Source organism: Amphiura filiformis, chromosome 5 (genome assembly GCF_039555335.1).
Source record: "Amphiura filiformis chromosome 5, Afil_fr2py, whole genome shotgun sequence".
Taxonomy (NCBI): domain Eukaryota; kingdom Metazoa; phylum Echinodermata; class Ophiuroidea; order Amphilepidida; family Amphiuridae; genus Amphiura; species Amphiura filiformis.
Window position 1 is genome coordinate 34,656,429 of NC_092632.1, and position 21,302 is coordinate 34,677,730.

At 37.5% G+C, this 21,302-nt stretch overlaps 1 protein-coding gene across 1 annotated transcript; it reads left to right on the plus strand.

Annotated features, from left to right (window-relative positions):
- Positions 1-510: 510 nt before the first annotated feature.
- LOC140152145 (monocarboxylate transporter 12-like) lies at positions 511-7,628 on the plus strand. Its single transcript, XM_072174443.1, has 5 exons — positions 511-553; positions 1,510-1,629; positions 3,421-3,561; positions 5,482-6,474; positions 7,423-7,628. The coding sequence occupies exons 1-5, from the start codon at positions 511-513 to the stop codon at positions 7,626-7,628; spliced, it is 1,503 nt and encodes a 500-aa protein (XP_072030544.1).
- The last annotated feature ends 13,674 nt before the right edge of the window (positions 7,629-21,302 follow it).

Genomic DNA, 21,302 nt, shown 5'->3' on the forward strand with positions numbered 1-21,302 from the left:
ATACTAGAAATTTGCGTAGCGCTTAAATGAGGATCGAAACTCGAACCACGTTATACAAACAAGATAAAAATCTTATAAAACAAAGGAACCACAAATAAGTGAACTCAATCGATGCTGAACATAACTAACTTGATAGTGGGCCTATCACTTAAACAAATATGTTTTAAGAGATAAACAATAAATAGTGTTGCATGTTGCATCTATATCAATTCTTATGTATTTATATGTCGTAATCAATCGCAGAGAGCGTGTTTCATCTGCATTGCCGTCAGTCCAAAGCAGCTCCAACTTGTCCAACTAAACTCAAAGAAAGCGCGGACGCCGGCCGTGGACGGAATATGGAATGAACTTTTGAGATAATATTTGGGAACAGAATATAGTTCAATGCGAATAATACAGTTTGAAACTTAAACAACAATTGTGAGGTTCATCCAGTAAACCGTGTTGGTTAAGATTTTCACATGTGTTGTAACACGTGTAGTCCTGCAGAAGCATTCTGTAAGCTTAAAGATGTCAGTACCAGCACAGATCTGGAGAGATTCTCTTCAGGCAAGTAAGTATTGTCTTATGGATCTGAAAGTTGGCCCTAAACAATGGGATGAGTTTCTCTATATGGATTTTGTTTTAGTTATGTCGTATTTTGCCAATATAGGCTAGCTCAAAAGATGTCCATCCCTGAAAGAAGTGCATATTTTAATAGTGGCACAAGACGCAACATCAGCAAAATAATGCATTTAAGTTTAATCATGTTAAAATCATGTTAATTGGTGGAGGAGGATCGCTACTAGTACGAATCTGATCCGATAACTTCCCAGGTCTAACTGATTTAATATTTATTGCCTGCTTGTTGCTTCAAAACATTTCTTTGTTGCGTTGTAATTCTATTTACAAAAAAAAAAAACTTTCTCGCTGAGCATGATAATCTGAGCTGAATGCACTTTTAATTTCCCTGATTTTCTGTTTTATGTTTGATGCTGCACGTTCTATCTGGATCATACATTAGTGACCATGCATGTTTTTCCTGTATGCCTCCTTAATAGCTACTTAATAATTCCAATATCTCTCTCACATCCCTGGATAATTTATTTGACAATGAAAATGTTGCATAATACTAATATAGTCCATGGTCAGATGAAGGTTAATGTCATTTTCTATTCGTTTCTATTAACCAACTTCTTGGTAAACGTTCTATTTTCAGGTCAAGGTAGAGCAGGTCATCCATAGATGCGAATGAAAACAAAGCCAGACTGCAAGGACAAAGACTATTAAATGGTCAAAATAATGACACTCTGCAGCTGATTTCAGTAGCTGAAAAATAATACTTCAAAGATTATGGATGACGATGATATGCATTACAATGTGGGCAATTTAGGAGTTGTGAAGTGAATTTTGCTAGTGATTTTTTTTACTACTGTAGTTAGCAATATTACTACATATGCCTATTACCCAATATGGGTAAGTGCTGGGCTATTATGATTGTGTTTGGTGCATTTTTAAATATGCTTCCAGCCAATGGATTTCTACAATGTATTGGGATATTTATGGTAGAATGGCAAGAGGAATTTGACGGAACTACAGAAGAAATTGGCTGGATTGGCTCCTTTATATTGATTGGATACACAGTGGCTGGTAAGTTTAACTTTGCGATTGCTTGCGTATAAGTTGTGCGGCGTATTGAAATATTATTGATTCTCAGTCTCATTTGTATATCTGAATTTATATATTACAAGATCGCGATGATGGATTTATCCCGGGCCAGTAGAGAGAGCGAGCGATTGATGTAGCCTATACATTTATACTTTTAAATATAAGGGGTGGCGACACGCATCACAATAAATATAAATGGCGTTACTATTTTTCCTTTTTGCATTTAGAAGGTCCTCTGTAGGGTAGTATAAACCGGGCTTTACAGATAGCTAGCTATTGAATTAGACAACTATATTTACCACTGAATGTTTTTAGTGGCTGGACCTCACCTTGAAGACTAGGTTCCATCATGGAAGTACTAGTACTTCCATGACTATTACTAGTACTTCCATGGTTCCAAAGATTTCCGGTAATTTCCGGGGATGTTTCATGCCGTGTAGAGAAAAATATAATATAACATTCAAATGATCATATATCATTCAGCTATTTCAGCATGCCATGTTCAGTGTCCATTCTCCCATTTTCTTTGGTATCAGAAAGTTTCAACTTTCTAAAAACTTAAGAGAGGGCGCTATCTGCTTATATTTTGTGGCAGACGACGGCGACTAGTAGCACGGCAGCCTCGTTGCAATTTGATTGCAATCCATGATCTTGGCCAAAAATTGGAACACTTAATTTGTAGACCTACACCCAGGATCTACACGTTATTAAAGCCACAATATTCAGCTTTGATTCACTGAGTGGATCAGGTGTGACCATGGTGACCTGGTTCCGGGGGGGGGGGGGTGTCCTCAAAAATTGATTGGCACGGAGATGTGCACGCAGTTTCGGATGCTAACTTTCTCTAGGCCCATATCTACTTTTTGCTACCCATCAGTATGCCAATTTTTAACAACAAAAAACCCACCCACAAAATCACCCAAATTTGCCCTAATTGTGCGCTTTTAAGAGCACTTTTGCCAGAATGCGCATTGGACTTCACTGAAAACCCACCCATTGATAGGCCTATACCAAAATCGCTGAAAAGGTATCCCAAACCGTGGCACAGTCCGAGCCCGTATACCTTCAACCAGGGAGAGAACCCGCCCCCTCCCCGACCTGGTTTGAAACTTTGATATAAAATTGGATCGGTTGAGCCCATATTTATTGGTCGAGCTATGAGTTTTAAAATATTGGACGAGACGTAGTCGAGTCCAACATTTTAAAACTCATAGCGAGACCAATAAATATTGGGCGTAAAGCATCCAATTTTATCATTATTATGTTTTGGATCCAATATTATCACAACATGGATCCATCAATAATGATTCAAATTAGGTCAGTGACTGACTGCAGCGTTTAAAAAAATGTTTGAACTAAAAATAACCACTGCAGCAATTAATTAATTACACATTGTTTTATAATATCATGTAGGCCCTATATGATGGATAATAATAAACTCATGCAACTGCATTCGTCAAGATAATCACACTTATCATGGAGTTTGGGCCTACTGCAACTTAGGTTAATTTTGAGATCTTTAATGCAATTATCTTGACGACTGCGCTTTATCAGTTCATTATTATTATTATCATAAAATAGAAATTGAAGATCGCGTTTTTATAAATCCCTAATCGGGGAGGGTCCATAATGGAGTTCCATAATGGACAGAGCTTGACAGATAGAAAGTTCAAAGCAAAGCATACCCGTCTTAAAGCATGCATCTTCAAATGCAAATGCAAAATTTAAACTAAATGTACCACTTTATTCTTGTTCCATTTCCCCATCATGCAGGACTGGCGATCGCATTGTTTGGTTGTCGTGTAAGCTGTCGTACGATGACCATGTTCGGCGGTACATTGGCATGCATCTCACTGTCTTTTTCATTACTTGCAACAGATATCTGGCACATGTTTATCGTCATGCTAGGGGCAGGTAAACCATTATTAATGTTTGTTTGAAATGCTTCTCCCGAAAGGAACTCAGCAATGTGTGGGAAAGGCTCGGGTTCTAGCCAAGCCGGCACACAGTGTCATCGCTCCGATATCTTCATGGCATGCAGAAATCGCCATGGTAGGTTGAATCCGAATCCACAGCCACGCATGGCCATTTTGTGCCGACCTAATAGTCATGAGACGCATAATGAGCCGAGGGATATCCGACTAAGGCTACTGACAATAGCCTGGTAATTGACCTCTCTGTGTGTGAGTGAGCATGTATACGCCATTAGGTCATCTGCTTTTAGATTGCCTCCAGTTTTTGAGTTCAACAAGACGCACAGTTCTTTCTCAAGACGCAAGCTAACGACTATCATATCCGTTCAACACATATATTCATGTACAAGGAACAAAATCTGACTTCTTTAGAATAAATAAATTACGGGAGATATCATTTTCTACCCCGGTATCCAAAGATCGTCTGAATATCAAATCGTGCATAGCACATTCACGTGTATCGATCCCGGGTATTGATTTTAGTATCTCTGCTGTACCAAGTAATTATTAGCCAGGCGATGTCGGTGTGCGGCATCCTCAACTAAATCACGTCTAGGCTACATACACAGGGCCGTATTTACCATTATAGACCTAGTTTGATCAGCTAATAATCGGCGGGCCTAATAACATCGCGGATTAATATAAATAATTATATTTTATTTTGAGAATATTGTCTTGTGACATCCCGCCAGAAGCATTATGAATTGTTAATTGAAGTCCTATATTTTGTCTACTTGATATAGAGCAGACCGGTCAACTATATCACTTTTAACGTCGGTTGCACAGGCAAATGGGTCAAGACCATAAAGCTCCATAGGCCTATCAAACGTTACATAGACCTATTGACTGACCAATTTTTGGATGTAACATTGGGAGGCAAACTAAATTATTATGATGAGAGGAAGAATTTGAGACCATTTTGACAACAATCGGAGCAAGTTTTCAAATTTCAAGTTTCAATTTGATTTTTTCCCTGTATAAAGTTCGACGACCTCTATGGCGGCCATATTGGACAAAATATTTTTGGCCCTCCCCTTAGAATTGTTCACCAGACTGAATACCACATCTGAGCCAAATTTCACACTTTTCACAAAAATTTAACAATGGTTTCACAATTCTGCAGCACGAAATGAATACCCGGGATCGATACACGTGAATGTGCTATGCACGATTTAATATTCAGACGATAAATCTTTGGATACCGGGGTAGAAAATGATGAATATCTCCCGTAATTGATTTAGCCTAAAGAAGTCAGATTTTGTTCCTTGCACTTGAATATATGTGCTCAACGGATATGATAGTCGTCAGCTTGCGTCTTGAGAAAGAACCATTGCGTCTTGAACTCAAAAACTGACAAAAATATTCTGATTTTATATGTGCCGTACTATAGTGCAGCGTAGGCTACCTGCACTCACTCGTGCAAGCAGTCTAAAAGCATGACCATTGACCTCATAATGGCGTATACATGCTCACTCACACACAGAGAGGTCAATTACCAGGCTATTGTCAGTCGAATTCGGTGTTGAAATAAGCAAAATGTTTAGTTACACCTTTTCACTTCATAATTAATTTTTTAGGTCAAATGAAAATCAATAATTGTCATTTATTTCGATTTTCACAGGCTTCATTTTGCCCCGCGAGCTTTTTCTAGGGTCAACGTTTTTGCTTTTCAAAGTAACATAATTCGCTAACGAAAGATATTTCCCAACTTTCTAAAGCACATCATATAGGGCTATACGAGGGCTGTTCAATAAGTTCCCCCTATGTGTAGGGTGTTTGTGCTAAAACGTTGAAAGCGAAATGTGCACTCGCATAATAATGTGTCATAAATCTAATCATTTGTGTTTCTTTTAATTCCAGGCTTTGGATTATGTTGTGCACAGACAGGATCAATCAGTGTTGTCGGCTTCTACGTTCATAAGTATATCGGAATTGCCAATGGTGTTGTCACATCTGGAGCTAGCTTTGGACTTCTAGTCATTTCACCTCTTTTAGCATATCTCATTGAACTATATTCTTGGCGAGGTGCTATGCTAATATCTGCTGGAATTGTTGCAAATGTTTGCGTCATTGGAGCTCTTTTTCGAAAGACTAAATCGGAACAGAAGTCTAACAGATCTTGCTCTGAGAAGAGTGTTGACATAAAAGTGACATCTAAGGAGACAAATCAGGATTATATCTCACAAGACTCGACAGAGGACTCGTATACCGACTCATGTTCGTCTGAAGAAAATTATTATTGTTGCCATCAAGAGCATGTCAATTACGTTATCCCTATTGATGAGAAGAACATGCCTGACGATGAGATAAAGGTGTTCGTGAAAGATGGCATTGGTATATCTTGTGTACAAATAAAAAACAATTTAATACATTCTGATGTAATATCACTACTCCTGAATACAAGACTACTATTTTTTAATATATCTGTATTTCTACGAGGTTTTGCTTACTTTTCTTCTATGGTTCATTTTGTGGCTCTTTGTGTCACAAACGATATCTCAAAAACTGACGCCACATTTTTGCTTTCATTGATGGGGATATGCGGGGCATCTTCACGACTAAGTCATGGTATTTTCATCGATAAGAAACTCATCACGGCTCTTCATTTGCATAGTTTAACTCTTGTAATAGGAGGTCTATCCTGTTTCCTGATTGCTATTAGTACCTCCTTTGCAACAGTAACTGTGTTTGCCGTCGTCTTTGGAACAACAGCAGGTGTATTTCATGCAGTCGTTCCTGTTGCTATTAGACAAATTTTGCTGGAGGTTAATCAGTTAAACATGGTTAAAGGGGGTCTTGGAATTGCTATGGCGGTAGCATGTACGGGTGGACTTATTGGTGTGCCTACCATCGGTAAGTGCAATTCGGGGATTTGCCATTTGGTCTAATACCATTTGGTCTAATATCTATTTCGTCTACATCCATTTCGTCTAAACCCATTAGGTCTAACCACTAAGTCCAATAATCATTTGGCCATATAACTATTTGGTCCAATAACCATTTGGTCCGATAACCATTTAGTCTAATAACCGTTAAGTCTAAAACCATTTAGTCTAACAACCATTTAGTCTAATACCCATTTGGTCTATAACCAATAGGTCTAATAGCCATTTGGTCTAATACCCATTTGGTCTACAAACCATTTTAGTCTTACAAGCATTTAGTTTATTAATAAATAGACGAAATTGTATGAGACTAACTGGTTATTAGACCATACGAGTATTAGACCAAACAGTTATTAGACCAAACAGTTATTAGACCAAACGGTTATTGAAGAACTATTAGACCAAATGGTTATTAGACTATATGGTTAGTAGACATACCGGTTATTAGACAAAACACTATTAGACTAAATAGATATTAGACTATATGATTATTAGACTAAGTGGCAATTAGCCTTTCTGGTAATAGACCAATTGAATATAGACTAAACGGGAATTAGACAAAATGGTATTAGACCAAATGGCAATAGACCTGCAATTCAAACTAATACGAAAAAAATTGTTGGTTATACATTTGATAATTTTCTTTGCTCGGATCGGAAGAGCCTCCTTGCCGTATCATATTTAGTGCATTATTACAGTGTCTTTTTGCTTGACCGGAATTTATATATGTATTTGCATCGGGATTTGCACACCAAGTTCAGCGAGCTTCTCGGAATATGCAATCAACTATTGATAAAAGTCGCAATACTATAATGTAATGAGATAAATCTAGAATCGGTTCAAATAATCACATTAGACAATGTTAGAAGCAGTTATTATGCAACTCCTTTCTTTATCTTTGTTTCTGTCATTTCAGGTTATCTTTATGATATAACACATGATTATGCAGCTTCTTGTTACGTTGCTGGTGGTTTACTGGTTGCTAGTGGTATTCTAAATGGTGCAGACCCTTTTCTGGTTAGATGGCAACGACGCCGTCAGAGGATACCGGTAATAAATGAAGATACTGCGAGTGAAGATGAACAGAAACTTTATGGTCTTCTTACACCGTGTTCATTTTAGGGGTATTACCCCAATTTTACCCTGCCCAGGGCTTATAATTATTGCACAGCCCCTAACCGTGGGGACTCCCCGATGTTTATTTTGCGGGGAGTCGCTGTCTAAATTTAGCAATATTGTGGGGAAATGCCTTATGTTTTAATACTACATGTCGTTGTTGTAGGAATCGCTTCATGTTATTGTCATGTGAGTTACCTATGTGGCATTGATTGGATTTTTGTTTATACTTTTTAGATTAATGCCTTGAACAACACTCAACACAAAATGATGACAGAAACGAGCAACCTTTTTGTTTCCTTGAACACTGAACATTCTTTACAACATTTTGTGACATTGTAAAATTTGAAGCAATGTATAAATAATATAATAATATTCTAATATATATGTTTTAGAACTACTGCAACAGTAAGTGCAATATTGAACATGTTGAAGATATTCTTTTGAGTTGAAAAGAATTGTTATAGTTGTTGTAAATATTAAACAAAACACTTGCTTATTTGTATCATATTTGTGTTCACGTATTCAGTGTTGTTCAGTGTTTTGAATAGATATTCTGCTTCATACTCGTATATACAAATTCTCGCAAGAGAAATGTCACAGAAAAGAATCAAATCAAAATGAGGCTCTGTCAACTAAGTCATTTTTTTGAGGCTGAAATACATTATTATTATTAAAGGTGTATTAGAAAATAATGACCTGACTTTCAAAAGATGCCCTGCTCATGTAATTAGGTAAAAACCTTTGACGATTAAAAGAAAAGAGATATAATTAAAAGTAAGAGTAGTGTATTACATGTATAAATACCACTGTAGAACCTTTTTAGGCTCCAGTGACGTCATATCTATTTTTTAGTTCATTGACGTCATGGTGGGGATTCCCCGGATCTACAGTTAGCAATGACATCATGGTAGAGATTCCCCGCCGTAGTCTTACGTTTGGGGAATCCCCTTATTTTATATCTAGCACCATGTTTCTATATGTAACGATGGGTATTGTTGGTTTTATGGGGAATCCCCTAGGTCTAAATTTAGCACCTTGTTTCAATAAGTAAGGGGCTGTGCAATAATTATGAGCCCGGGGGGGTAAAATTTCCAAACGGCTCGCCAAAATCGCTTTCCCCCTCTCGGCCCGCCAAAATCGCTTGCCCCCCCCTCGGTCTGCAAAAAAAATTCTTTGCCCCCCCCCCCTTGCGCATGCCAAAAGTTTTTGATCCCAATTTACAAACCTTAATGGTCTAGATACATGTTGCGAGCGCAACGAGCAGGAAAATTTGCATATTTAAGCGTTTCCGTACTGTTTTCCTAAGGCCCCCCAATTTTACCCTCCCCAGGGCTCATAATTATTGCGCAGCCCCTAACGGTGGGGATTCCCCGATGTTTATTTTGCGGGGAATACACTCTCTAAATTTAGCAATATTGTGGGGAAATGCCTTATGTTTTAATACTACATGTCGTTGTTGTAGGAATCGCTTCATGTTATTGTTATGTGAGTTACCTATGTGGCATTGATTGTATTTTTGTTTATACTTTTTAGATTAATGCCTTGAACAACACTCAACAGAAAATGATGAACACTGAACATTCTTTACAACATTTTGTGAAATTTTAATTTAATGTAAAATTTGAAGCAATGTATAAATATAATATTCTAATATATAGCCTATGTTTTAGAACTACTGCAACTTTAAGTGCAATATTATTGAACATGTTGTAGATCAAACACAACATATTCTTTTGAGTTGAAAAGAATTGTTATAGTTGTTGTAAATATTAAACAAAACACTTGCTTGTTTGTATCATATTTTTTGTGGTTCAGTGTTGCTAAATAATAATTAGACTATAAACACAGGTACAATCAATGTCGCATGCATGGGTATTTTCAAGTAAATAACATTAAAGCAACAATGTTTTCTATAAGAATAGATTTTTATTTGTTTTCCAAAAAAAAACACGTTAGTTTTCATTGATGACATTAATAATAATTTTAATTTCGAGCCAAACAAATGAGGTAAAAGAAAGAAAATTGTCATTTTATTCCAGCGACATACTGCAGTTACTGTCCGTTTTCCTATACACAATACACAGTGCTCTTTCCCATTGACGCGTGACCTTTACAAATAGCCCTACGTTAACAGTATGGGGATATGACTAGTGAACGTCGCTGTGTGAAAATAACCGGCCAATATTAAAAGTACTCTTCTAAAGTTCTAGAAAATATAGTTTTTAACATGTCCTAAATTTTTAGCTAATTTAGATGTTTGGAAATATTCGTACTTTGGTGTTTTAGTTAATGTTATAGGTAATAGTACATTGCCTAGTTAACGTCGCTGTGTGAAAAATAACCGGCCAATATTAAAAGTACTCTTCTAAAATTCTAGACAATATAGTTTTGTAACATGTCCTAAATTTTTAGCTAATTTAGGTGTTTGGAGAGGGTCGTACTTTTGTGTTTTAGGAAGGACATGTAAACGACAGATAACACCAAAAATATGAAGAAATTATTTCCAAACCGTGTTAAGTCAAAATCATTATGTTGCTCATTTTCAAGAATGCTGGTTTACAAAAAGCACGCCATTGTCTGATTTCGTGAACAAAGCCACACATAACATTGTTTCCTTTCGTTTCCTTTATAATCGGTTACCCAACTGAAGCTATGAATACCAACTTTATTGCGATATCGCACATGAAAACAGTCACTTGTGCACAACCAGAGAAGATCCGATTTAATCAGTTGAGCTGTTTCAATGAGTGTTATCTTGGTTTAATAGCTTTTAATGGGGTTAAGTCCTGCAAAGGTCGAGATGAATTCTACTGTAGACATGACTGCATCATGAGGGCGAATATATCATTGAATATGTTTTCAAATGACAAAATGAGAATATTGATTTAAAATAATGCTTAAAATGTTATCTTTCTTTTGCTTCAAATTTGATTAAAATCGGATCTTCCTAGCTTCGCAAAGTTACAATAACTTTTGTGTGAAAGGATCATATTTTGAATCCTTTTGTATTCTATTGTTTTATCTTATGAAGAACATGCCTGACGATGAGATAAAGGTGTTCGTGAAAGATGGCATTGGAATCTCTTGTGTACAAATAAAAAACAATTTAATACATTCTGATGTAATATCACTACTCCTGAATACAAGACTACTATTTTTTAATATCTCTGTATTTCTACGAGGTTTTGCTTACTTTTCTTCTATGGTTCATTTTGTGGCTCTTTGTGTCACAAACGATATCTCAAAAACTGACGCCACATTTTTGCTTTCATTGATGGGGATATGCGGGGCATCTTCACGACTAAGTCATGGTATTTTCATCGATAAGAAACTCATCACGCCTCTTCATTTGCATAGTTTAACTCTTGTAATAGGAGGTCTATCCTGTTTCCTGATTGCTATTAGTACCTCCTTTGCAACAGTAACTGGGTTTGCCGGCGTCTTTGGAACAACAGCAGGTGTATTTCATGCAGTTGTTCCTGTTGCTATTAGACACATTTTGCTGGAGGTTAATCAGTTAAACATGGTTAAAGGGGGTCTTGGAATTGCTATGGCGGTAGCATGCACGGGTGGACTTATTGGTGTACCCACCATAGGTAAGTATAAAGATAAGTGCAATTCAAAAAATACGAAAAAAATTGTTCGTTATACATTTTATAATTTTAAAATTTAGCACCTTGTTTCAATAAGTAAGGAGCTGTGCAATAATTATGAGGCTTCGGGGGATAAAATTTCCAAACGGCTCGCCAAAAATCGCCCCCCCCCCTCGGCCTGCCAACAAAATTCTTTGCCCCCCCCCCCCCTTGCGCATGCCAACATTTTGGGATCCCAATTATTTACAAACCTTAAATGGTCTATGTTGCGAGCGCAGTGAGCAGGAACATTTGCATATTTACGCGTTTCCGTACTGTTTTCCTAATTATTCCGTACTGTTTTCCTAATTATTGCACAGCCCCTAACGATGGGGATTCCCCGATGTTTATTTTGTGGGGAATCACTGTCTAAATTTAGCAATATTGTGGGGAAATGCCTTATGTTACTACATGTCGTTGTTGTAGGAATCGCTTCATGTTATTGTCATGTGAATTACCTATGTGGCATTAATTGGATTTTTGTTTATACTTTTTAGATTAATGCCTTGAACAACACTCAACAGAAAATGATGACAGAAACAAGCAACACTGAACACTGAACATTCTTTACAACATTTTGTGACATTTCAATTTAATGTAAAATTTGAAGCAATGTATAAATATAATATTCTAATATATAGCCTATGTTTTAGAACTACTGCAACTTTAAGTGCAATAATATTGAACATGTTGAAGAACAAACACAACATATTCTTTTGAGTTGAAAAGAATTGTTATAGTTGTTGTAAATATATTAAACAAAACACTTGCTTGTTTGTATCATGTTTTTTGTGGTTCAGTGTTGCTCAATAATAATTAGACTATAAACACAGGAACAATCAATGTCACATGCACGGGTCTTCACACGTAAATAACATTAAAGCAACAATGTTTTCTATAAGAATAGATTTTTATTTGTTTTCCAAAAAAAACACGTTAGTTTTCATTGATGACATTAATAATAATTTTAATTTCGAGCCAAACAAATGAGGTAAAAGAAAGAAAATTGCCATTTTATTCCAGCGACTCTAATTAAGGGGGAATATATCATTGAATATGTTTTCAAATGACAAAATGAGACTATTGATTTAAAATAATGCTTAAAATGTTATCTTTCTTTTGCTTCAAATTTGATTAAAATCGGATCTTCCTAGCTTCGCAAAGTTACAATAACTTTTGTGTGAAAGGATCATATTTTGAATCCTTTTGTATTCTATTGTTTTATCTTATGTATTGTATTGTTTTTAAAATACGCCAATTTTAGGTAGTTTGTTCCAATCAGGGTTAAACTATTAAATTATATTATTTTGATCCACCATATCGGACAGCCATCAGATATAACAATTACATGTTTAAATACTCATATTTACGGTATAGTAGTAAGGGTAAATATAGGTCACGTGCAATAAAGTGTTCACTTCTAAAGTATGTTATTTCGGTCCACTTTTTTTGGACAGGCATCAGAGTTAAACAATAATTATTACATGTTTAAATACTCATATTTACGTTATAATAATACGGTAGTACTAAGGGTAAATAAAGGTCTCTCGCTACCAGGGTTAAACTATTAATTTGTGTTATTTTGTTCCACTATTTTGTAATATGAATTTTGAATCACAAATTATTTAATATTTCTTGCATACGGCCGTCACGCTTCACTATCTATGGTTCATAAAATATATGTTGCCAAAATGGGGGGGGGGGTCGAAATTTGATTGACGCCCTTTCCGAAGAAAATTCCAGCCCCCTAATGATAGGTTGTGGATAGCTCGCACGGGTTTTGCCGTCGATATCAATCCATACTGAAAAAAGATAATGAATCACGAACGCACCTTTGTAATGCCGTATGAGGACACTAAAACCCCGGCACTAAAAATGTCCTCACCTCTTGGACCTCAAATTGTATTCAGAAGTGGCAATTGTAAGCCCACTCAACATACTGTAATTTGCATTAAAAGTCTAATAACTTCCCCTTCATTTCCGTCCCAGCATGAGGATGGTCCCAGTAAACACACAACGTTTTACATACAAGGAAAGGCCCATTCACATAATTCAGTGATTTGCTCATCCGGACGATCATAATCATCAAAATTCAGATTTTGGTACCTTTGTCATTGTCATAAATGTGTTAACTGACAGTATATTAAATTACCTAATGTATTTGAATGGTGCTTCAACTTCGTCAATACTGCTGTTTTCTTCGTTTTTGCCAAATGTTTCATTTCAAAAATACCAAATGACAATTTGAATGACTTATCCTTCACTTTTAAGCAATTTATAAACAATTTTTTACACTTGCACTGGGATCACTGAATGAGCCTTTAAATGTCGGGTTATATAAGGCCAATAAAAATGGTTTGAGTGGTTTGAAACTACGTAAAGAAATGCGAAATGCGATTTAAAAAAAAAATATTCCCGACTTGGTATTTTTATGGTATTATGAGAAAAAAAGTCTGATTTTCGCCGAATTTTTCCAGAAAAAAAATTTCTTCATTTCTTTTTTTTTCAAATCGCGCGATTTTACAAATGAACATTTTTGAAAACGTTATGCAAAACATTATAAAGAATATTGTGCAAAAACGTTTTAATTCATGATCTTTATACTAGTATAACCCGATATTTAAATGTTATTGAAACGTTTTGAATAAACATTTTAAGAACATTTTTGTGTTTGCTGGGGTGACCGTTTATACCGCATGAATTACAAACTCAGACTTTCCAATAATCAGATATTGGTCAATATCATACTGATAGCTACCGATCATCAACATGATCATGTAAATGAAACACAACGGACACGAGCGTTTCCGATCTGGTATCACTAATCACTTCCACAAGCTTATACACAATCACACCCCGGATAACTGACATTCTGACCGCTATCAACACGATCGCAGCGTGTGTAAGAGTTTTTAATTCTAGTAAAGATTCACGGGGATTCCCCGGCATCGTTTTTCTACCGTGACTAGCCACGCACTCGTAACCAAATCTACTTTTCGGACCTGGCATTTCCACGTGCAAACACCGTATGAGTCATTAGCCAAACATCAGGGCCGGCGCAACCTATGCGACAGGTCAGGCGATCGCCGCACCAGTTTTGAGCAAAGCAAAAAAAAAAAAAAAGAGAGAGAGAGAGAGAAAAGGAAGAAAGAGAGAAAGAAAGGAAAAAGGATGCACCAAATCGGGCGGATTGAGTTCAGAAATGCAAAATTTCCCTAGGCAAGGGGACGCTGCCCCTTCCAACACACTGGACCCCCGTATTGGTCATAACTTTACAGCAGGCGCGGTTTAGGGGGCGGGCCCTCCTCCTCCCCACAAAAAAGAGGAAATGAGAGAAGAGAAAGGGGGGAAAAGGGCTATAAAAAAAGGAGAAAAGGAGGAGAGAAAAAGTTAAATTGCACGTAATTGAGTAGGTCCATGCCTAAAAAACCGCACATCGATCGGAAGTAGGCCCTATAACATAGGCCTGATTATTTTAGGCATTACTTGAAGGTAATCGTAGGCTATACCAAAAGCATGTGCAAATTACTGCGGGCCCGCCGATATGCAGGGCCTATCACATTTTGTCACCAAAGTCACTAGACGACAATAATAGGGAAAACTTTTTCACGAAAGGCTTCATATGGACGGGCCGTCATTCACAAATATTTTCGGCTTTTTCAACATGTTCTAACTAAAATTTTACATACTAATAGTGCCAAAATGGTCCACCAAATCGCTTCAATTAGGTCTTCATTTTGCAAAATTTTCCAACTTCTCAGCTCCGAGGGGGGAACTTGATATCCCCCTCAGACACCCCCTTGGATATAGTGGATAAACAAGTGTCCATTTTCGCTTCTGCTTTCAACATTTGCCCATTTATGTTTAAACATAGGCCTACAACAATCGGGAAAACTTGTCCACGAAAGGCTTCATGCCATGTCATTTCACAAATTGTCGGTTTTTTCAAACTAAAATTTTACACACTAATAAAGACAAAATGGTCGACTAAATCGCTTCAATTAGGTCTTCATTTTGCAAAAGTTTTACTTCTGAGGGGGCACACCCCCCTCAGACACCCCCCTGCGATACGATGCTCGCTTCACGTACATTTTTTTACATTTACGATATTTTATTTTAAAGCACCCCGGGGGAAGCAGTCCTGGATCCGCCCTTGTCACCTTGTATATATTGATGGGTCTACTTTCAAATTCTCAGCGGCACCCCCCCCTTTCCCAGGTTTTATAATGTGAAGTACTTAATCTGCATATTTACCATTGCAAATTGGGGGAAATTATAATAGAGTGATTTTTTTTCGTGATTACCGCGCAACCGGGACCTTATTTTGGTGTTAACTTAAGTCTAGAATATCCACAATTTTGTTTAAAAACAACAGGAAATGGCCTCTAAGCGCATCCAGAAACAAAAAATTTTCAGGGGCCCTAAAGCGGGCCCCTGCACCCCACGTCGTTAGACGCTCCGCTCGCATCGCTCACTACGCTCGAATTGGATAGTATATTTCTAGCGCCGCACCACTTATAAATCCCTTGCGCCGGGCCTGAACATGTAACTTATTAGCCTATATTATTATTATTAGCAACCCCGGGAATAACACACGTTTTGCAATTGTAGTTATGATCATTGAATGAACTAGTATAAATACACGTAAATAATTTGCTTAGTGTCAATATATAAGCTGCTATACAGCGTTTTTCATCCAATCATCATGGTGTGAATATGCCCGTGAATATAGTCTACCAACGTAGTATCGTTAATCATCAAGTTGGAGATCAGAGGGCAAAGCTACAAAATTATTGCCAATCATCACCACCAACACCAAGCTACTTACTATGAACATAGTAGCTTCGCGAAGTCATGTTGATGGACCAAGTTGTGTCTTCAAGTTTCATAAACATGATGATGAGTACATTTGAGAGTGAGTTACAGTGTTTATTCTTTAGACCAATCTATGTTTGAAAACTATGAATTCATAAACGTTTACAATATACTACTCAGACATGTCGGGTATAACCTTTCGAAGGGGCCGCGATAACTCAATATCACATATAAAATCATGCATTATGCTGTATCGCTTCAATTTCATAAAGTAACGATTGCACGCTTTACATATATTTTTACAGAAACCCAGCTCCTTTGGTTATACCACTTCAAACATTGACATAAAGATGGCAGTGAAGATTGTTAAGGTACTAGTCCGAGACAACTGTTGCGACTACAAGCTATTTAACACCTTCTTGAATGGAGACTCGACTGCCAAACCAAGATATATCACCAGAGGAGAGAGAATCGCATTTTTAGAGATTTCAAATCAAATGAGAAAATTTCGCTTTATTTTGATACATAGAAACTCACCCCAGTGGTTATTTGCAGAAAAAAAGGGAAATTGAAAGACATTTAGTAAGCGTCGCGTCGAGCTTATCTCTGTATGTTGAACTGTGTTGGGGGTTCAAAACTTAGATTACAAAATCGTGACATTTTACACAAAAGACGCTGATTTAAGCTGGACTACGGTATTTCAGATGATGAAGAAATAAGAGGAAGATTCGATCACCGCCAGCGCCTAGCAGGATTTTGTGCCGATTATACATTCCCCGATAAAACACTTTTGTTTTAGCGTTATAATTTTCAACTCAAAATGTAATGTATTTCTCTAAGTTCATTTCCGTAAAACGAGTTCAAAAAGTCAGGAGCAAGTATGCTATAATCTTTGAGCAATTTGCTTGCGCCTGTCCCATCAGGACCGAAACGTATATCTACCGGACCGACTGGTTAAACAAAGAAACAAATAGTCATGGTTTCGGTTCGGAAACGACAAGGACCAAAGCAGTGTGGCAAATCAGGAAATGATCACAATCTGACTTATCTTAATGAATATTGATATTATAAGCACTAACTATAGCTATTTCTAAACTTCCCGCCACAATTAAATGCAATTACACTTTAAGTTGGAAGGAAAATGTTCTTGACAGCTGGCTTCTTCTCTCGTTCTCAGACAGACATAATGCTTTCGACAGGTCCGACGTTTCTTCTTTTGCTCTAACAAAAAGCAGTAGGCTTATTATTCTATTCTTTGTATGCTGTATCAGCAATTCGACCAATTCCCCTTTAGTTTCAGTAATGACTTAGTATACTACAAGATTGTTCATCATGATCATAGCCCCTTCAGATGAGATTTGTACTCATTATAAGCATGATGAGGCAAAGAAATGTCACTACCTACATGACTTAGATAACATTAGATCTCGCTTACCTCATGGAAGAAAGAGATATTTCTTTCTTCCATGCTTACCTCAGCTAAGGCACGGTACTGTAAAACATCTGGAATTAAAGTGGAATTCTCGACCCATTATTATATAGGTTTAGGTCTCAACAGACCTCATGACTGTTTATCCAATACCATGAATACGAAGTCATTGCCGAAACTTTGAAATGAAAATTTGAAAGAAAAAACCAAACGCTATTGCTAGTTAAGCAGTAATCCATTTGTATGCTGTATCAGCATGTTTGTGACCCAATCATCTTCTTTTATTTGTATATAACATACATTAGGCCTAAAAAATTGTTTCATTGGCGAAACCCGATCAACCCTAAAAATTAAATTAAAAAAAATAAATAAAATAAATATACAAGACTTTTATCAAACGCAATTTGCAATTTACCGCTTTAAAATTGAAAAAAAAATCCCTACCCACCCTAAGGTTTTTTTTTATGTTACGCCAATCAAACAATTTTTTAGGCTCAAGTATAGTACATGTATATGAAATAGAAAACAATTCCTAAACAATGATGACTATTAATCAGAGAATGTTTTTTCCTTACATTAGCATGATTAGCTTACATTGAGACATTGGTGTCGGGTCCAGTGATGGCTTGATGTGTGTGATATGGGAGCGTTCCTGGGCCTCCAATACCATGCAAGGCCCAGGAACAAACCTATATTACATACATTGAGACATTGCTGGGCCCTATAGTATATATTTGTAATTTTAAATTAAGTGTCAGGTCCATTGATAGATTGATGTGTGTGATACGGGAGCGTTCCTGGGCCTTCAATATTACCATGCAAGGCCCAGGAACAAACCTATATTACATACATTGAGACATTGCTGGGCTCTTATAGTATTTGTAATTTAACATTCAGTGTCGGGTCCAGTGATGGCTTGATGTGTGTGATATCTGAGCGTTTCTGGGCCTCCAATACCATGGAAGGCCCAGGAACAAACCTATCAGTATTACATACATTAAGACATTGCTGGGCCCTATAGTATTTGTAATTTTAAATTAAGTGTCAGGTCCAGTGATGGATTGATCTGTGTGATACGGGAGCGTTCCTGGGCCTTCAATATTACCATGCAAGGCCCAGGAACAAACCTATATTACATATACATTGAGACATTGCTGGGCCCCATAGTATTTGTAATTTTAAATTAAGTGTCAGGTCCAGTGATGGATTGATGTGTGTGATATGGGAGCGTTCCTGGGCCTTCAATATTACCATGCAAGGCCCAGGAACAAACCTATATTACATACATTGAGGCATTGCTGGGCCCTTTAGTATTTGCAATTTAACATTCAGTGTCGGGTCCAGTGATGGATTGATGTGTGTGATATGGGAGCGTTCCTGGGCCTCCAATACCATGCAAGGCCCAGGAACAAACCTATATTACATACCTTGAGACATTGCTGGGCCCTTTAGTATTTGCAATTTAACGTTCAGTGTCGAGTCCAGTGATGGATTGATGTGTGTGATATGGGAGCGTTCCTGGGCCTTCAATACCATGCAAGGCCCAGGAACAAACCTATATTACATACCTTGAGACATTGCTGGGCCCTTTAGTATTTGCAATTTAACGTTCAGTGTCAAGTCCAGTGATGGATTGATGTGTGTGATATGGGAGCGTTCCTGGGCCTTCAATACCCTGCAAGGCCCAGGAACAAACCTATATTACATACATTGAGACATTGCTGGGCCCTTTAGCATTTGCAATTTAACGTTCAGTGTCGGGTCCAGTGATGGATTGATGTGTGTGATACGGGAGCGTTCCTGGGCCTCCAATACATGCAAGGCCCAGGAACAAACCTATATTACATACATTGAGACATTGCTGGGCCCTTTAGTATTTGTAATTTAACATTCAGTGTCGGGTCCAGTGATGGCTTGATGTGTGTTATATGGGAGCGTTCCTGGGCCTCCAATACCATGTAGGGTCCAGGAACAAACCTATATTACATACATTGAGACATTGCTGGGCCCTATAGTATTTGTAATTTAACATTCAGTGTATTGCATACATTGAGACATTGCTGGGCCCTATAGTATTTGTAATTTAACATTCAGTGACGGGTCCAGTGATGGATTGATGTGTGTGATATGGGAGCGTTCCTGGGCCTTCAATACGTACCATGCAAGGCCCAGGCACAAACCTATATTACATACATTGAGACATTGCTGGGCCCTTTAGTATTTGCAATTTAACGTTCAGTGTCGGGTCCAGTGATGGATTGATGTGTGTGATATGGGAGCGTTCCTGGGCCTTCAATACCATGTAAGGCCCAGGAACAAACCTATATTACATACATTAAGACATTGCTGGGCCCTAATACTAGTATTAACTTTTTGTAATTTAACATTAAGTGTCGGGTCCAGTGATGGCTTAATGTGTGTGATATCAGTGTTCTTGGGTTATATATAAATGCGCTTTTATAAATGCGCACGTGACCACCTCCGCGCTGCCATAGACAATAAGTCTCGAAGTGACCTTCTACATAGCGAGTGGTCTTTCTATACATTTGAATACAAAGGCGGAACAACATGAGACTGCTGAGAAGCAAAATGGTCTATTTTGTTCAACTTTGTGATTATTTTGTAAACGTTTCCATCGTTGAATATTTTTTCCGTCGTCATATACTTTCAAAATGTTGTTTTTGATAACATATTACACATTCGGAATTGCAAAATGTGTAATATTTTTGCAATTCAATTTATACTTAAATTTGATGATATTTATCTACAGAGTTCCTATCCCTTTCTGTGTAGTGGTCAATGCACGAGGATTTGATCACGCTTGTTGGTCTTGGTATGTCGTGCCCATGGGTCAAAAACAGTTGTTTTAGAATAGATAATCTGCTTCATATACCGTATACAAATTCTCGCAGGAGAAATGTCACAGAAAAGAATCAAATCAAAATTAGGTTCTGTCAACTAAGTCAATTTTTGAGGCTGAAATACATTATTATTAGTAAAGGTTTATTAGAACATAATTTATTATGGCCTGGCTTTCAAAAGATGCCCTGCTCGACTCATGTAATTGGGTAAAAAAACGTTGACGATTAAAGATTCTGTAAAAACGGATTAAGAAAGAGCTATAATTAAAAGTAAGAGTAGTGTATTACACATACCACTGTATAACTTTTTAGGTTCCAGTGACCACATATCTATTTTTTAGTTCATTGACGTCACGCGTCATTGTGGGAATTCCCCGGATCTACATTTAGCAATGACGTTATGGTAGAGATTCCCCGTGGTCTTACGTTTGGGGAATCCCTATATTTTACATCTAGCACCATGTTTCTATGGGTATTTCCCGATCTTGGTTTTATGGGGAATCCCCACGTCTAAATTTAGCACCTTGTTTCAATAAGTAAAGGCTGTGCAATAATTATGAGCGGGGTGTGGGTGTGTGTGTGTGTGGGGGGTTAAATTTTCAAACGGCTCGCCAAAAATCGCTTGCCCCCCTCTCGGCCCGCCAAAAATCGCTTGCCCCCCTCTCAGCCTGCCAAAAATTCTTTGCCCCCTCCCCTTGCGCATGCCAAATTTTTGGGATCCCAATTTACAAACCTTAAATGGTCTAGATATATGTTGCGAGCGCAGCGAGCAGGAAAATTTGCATATTTAAGCGTTTCCGTGCTGTTTTCCTAATCCCCCCCCATTTACCCTCCCCAGGGCTTACAATTATTGCACATCCCTAACCGTGGCGAGTGGGGATTCCCCGATGTTTATTTTGCGGGGAATCACTGTCTAAATTTAGCAATATTGTGGGGAAAT

What these genes read in the sequence shown, in the direction of transcription:
- LOC140152145 (XM_072174443.1), top strand. Translation starts at nt 511, where the DNA reads ATGTCAGTACCAGCACAGATCTGGAGAGATTCTCTTCAGGCAA. An exon ending in GAGAGATTCTCTTCAGGCAA is followed by an intron (nt 554 to 1,509) that starts GTAAGTATTGTC and finishes ATATGCTTCCAG; the next exon opens with CCAATGGATTTCTACAATGT. An exon ending in GATTGGATACACAGTGGCTG is followed by an intron (nt 1,630 to 3,420) that starts GTAAGTTTAACT and finishes CCCATCATGCAG; the next exon opens with GACTGGCGATCGCATTGTTT.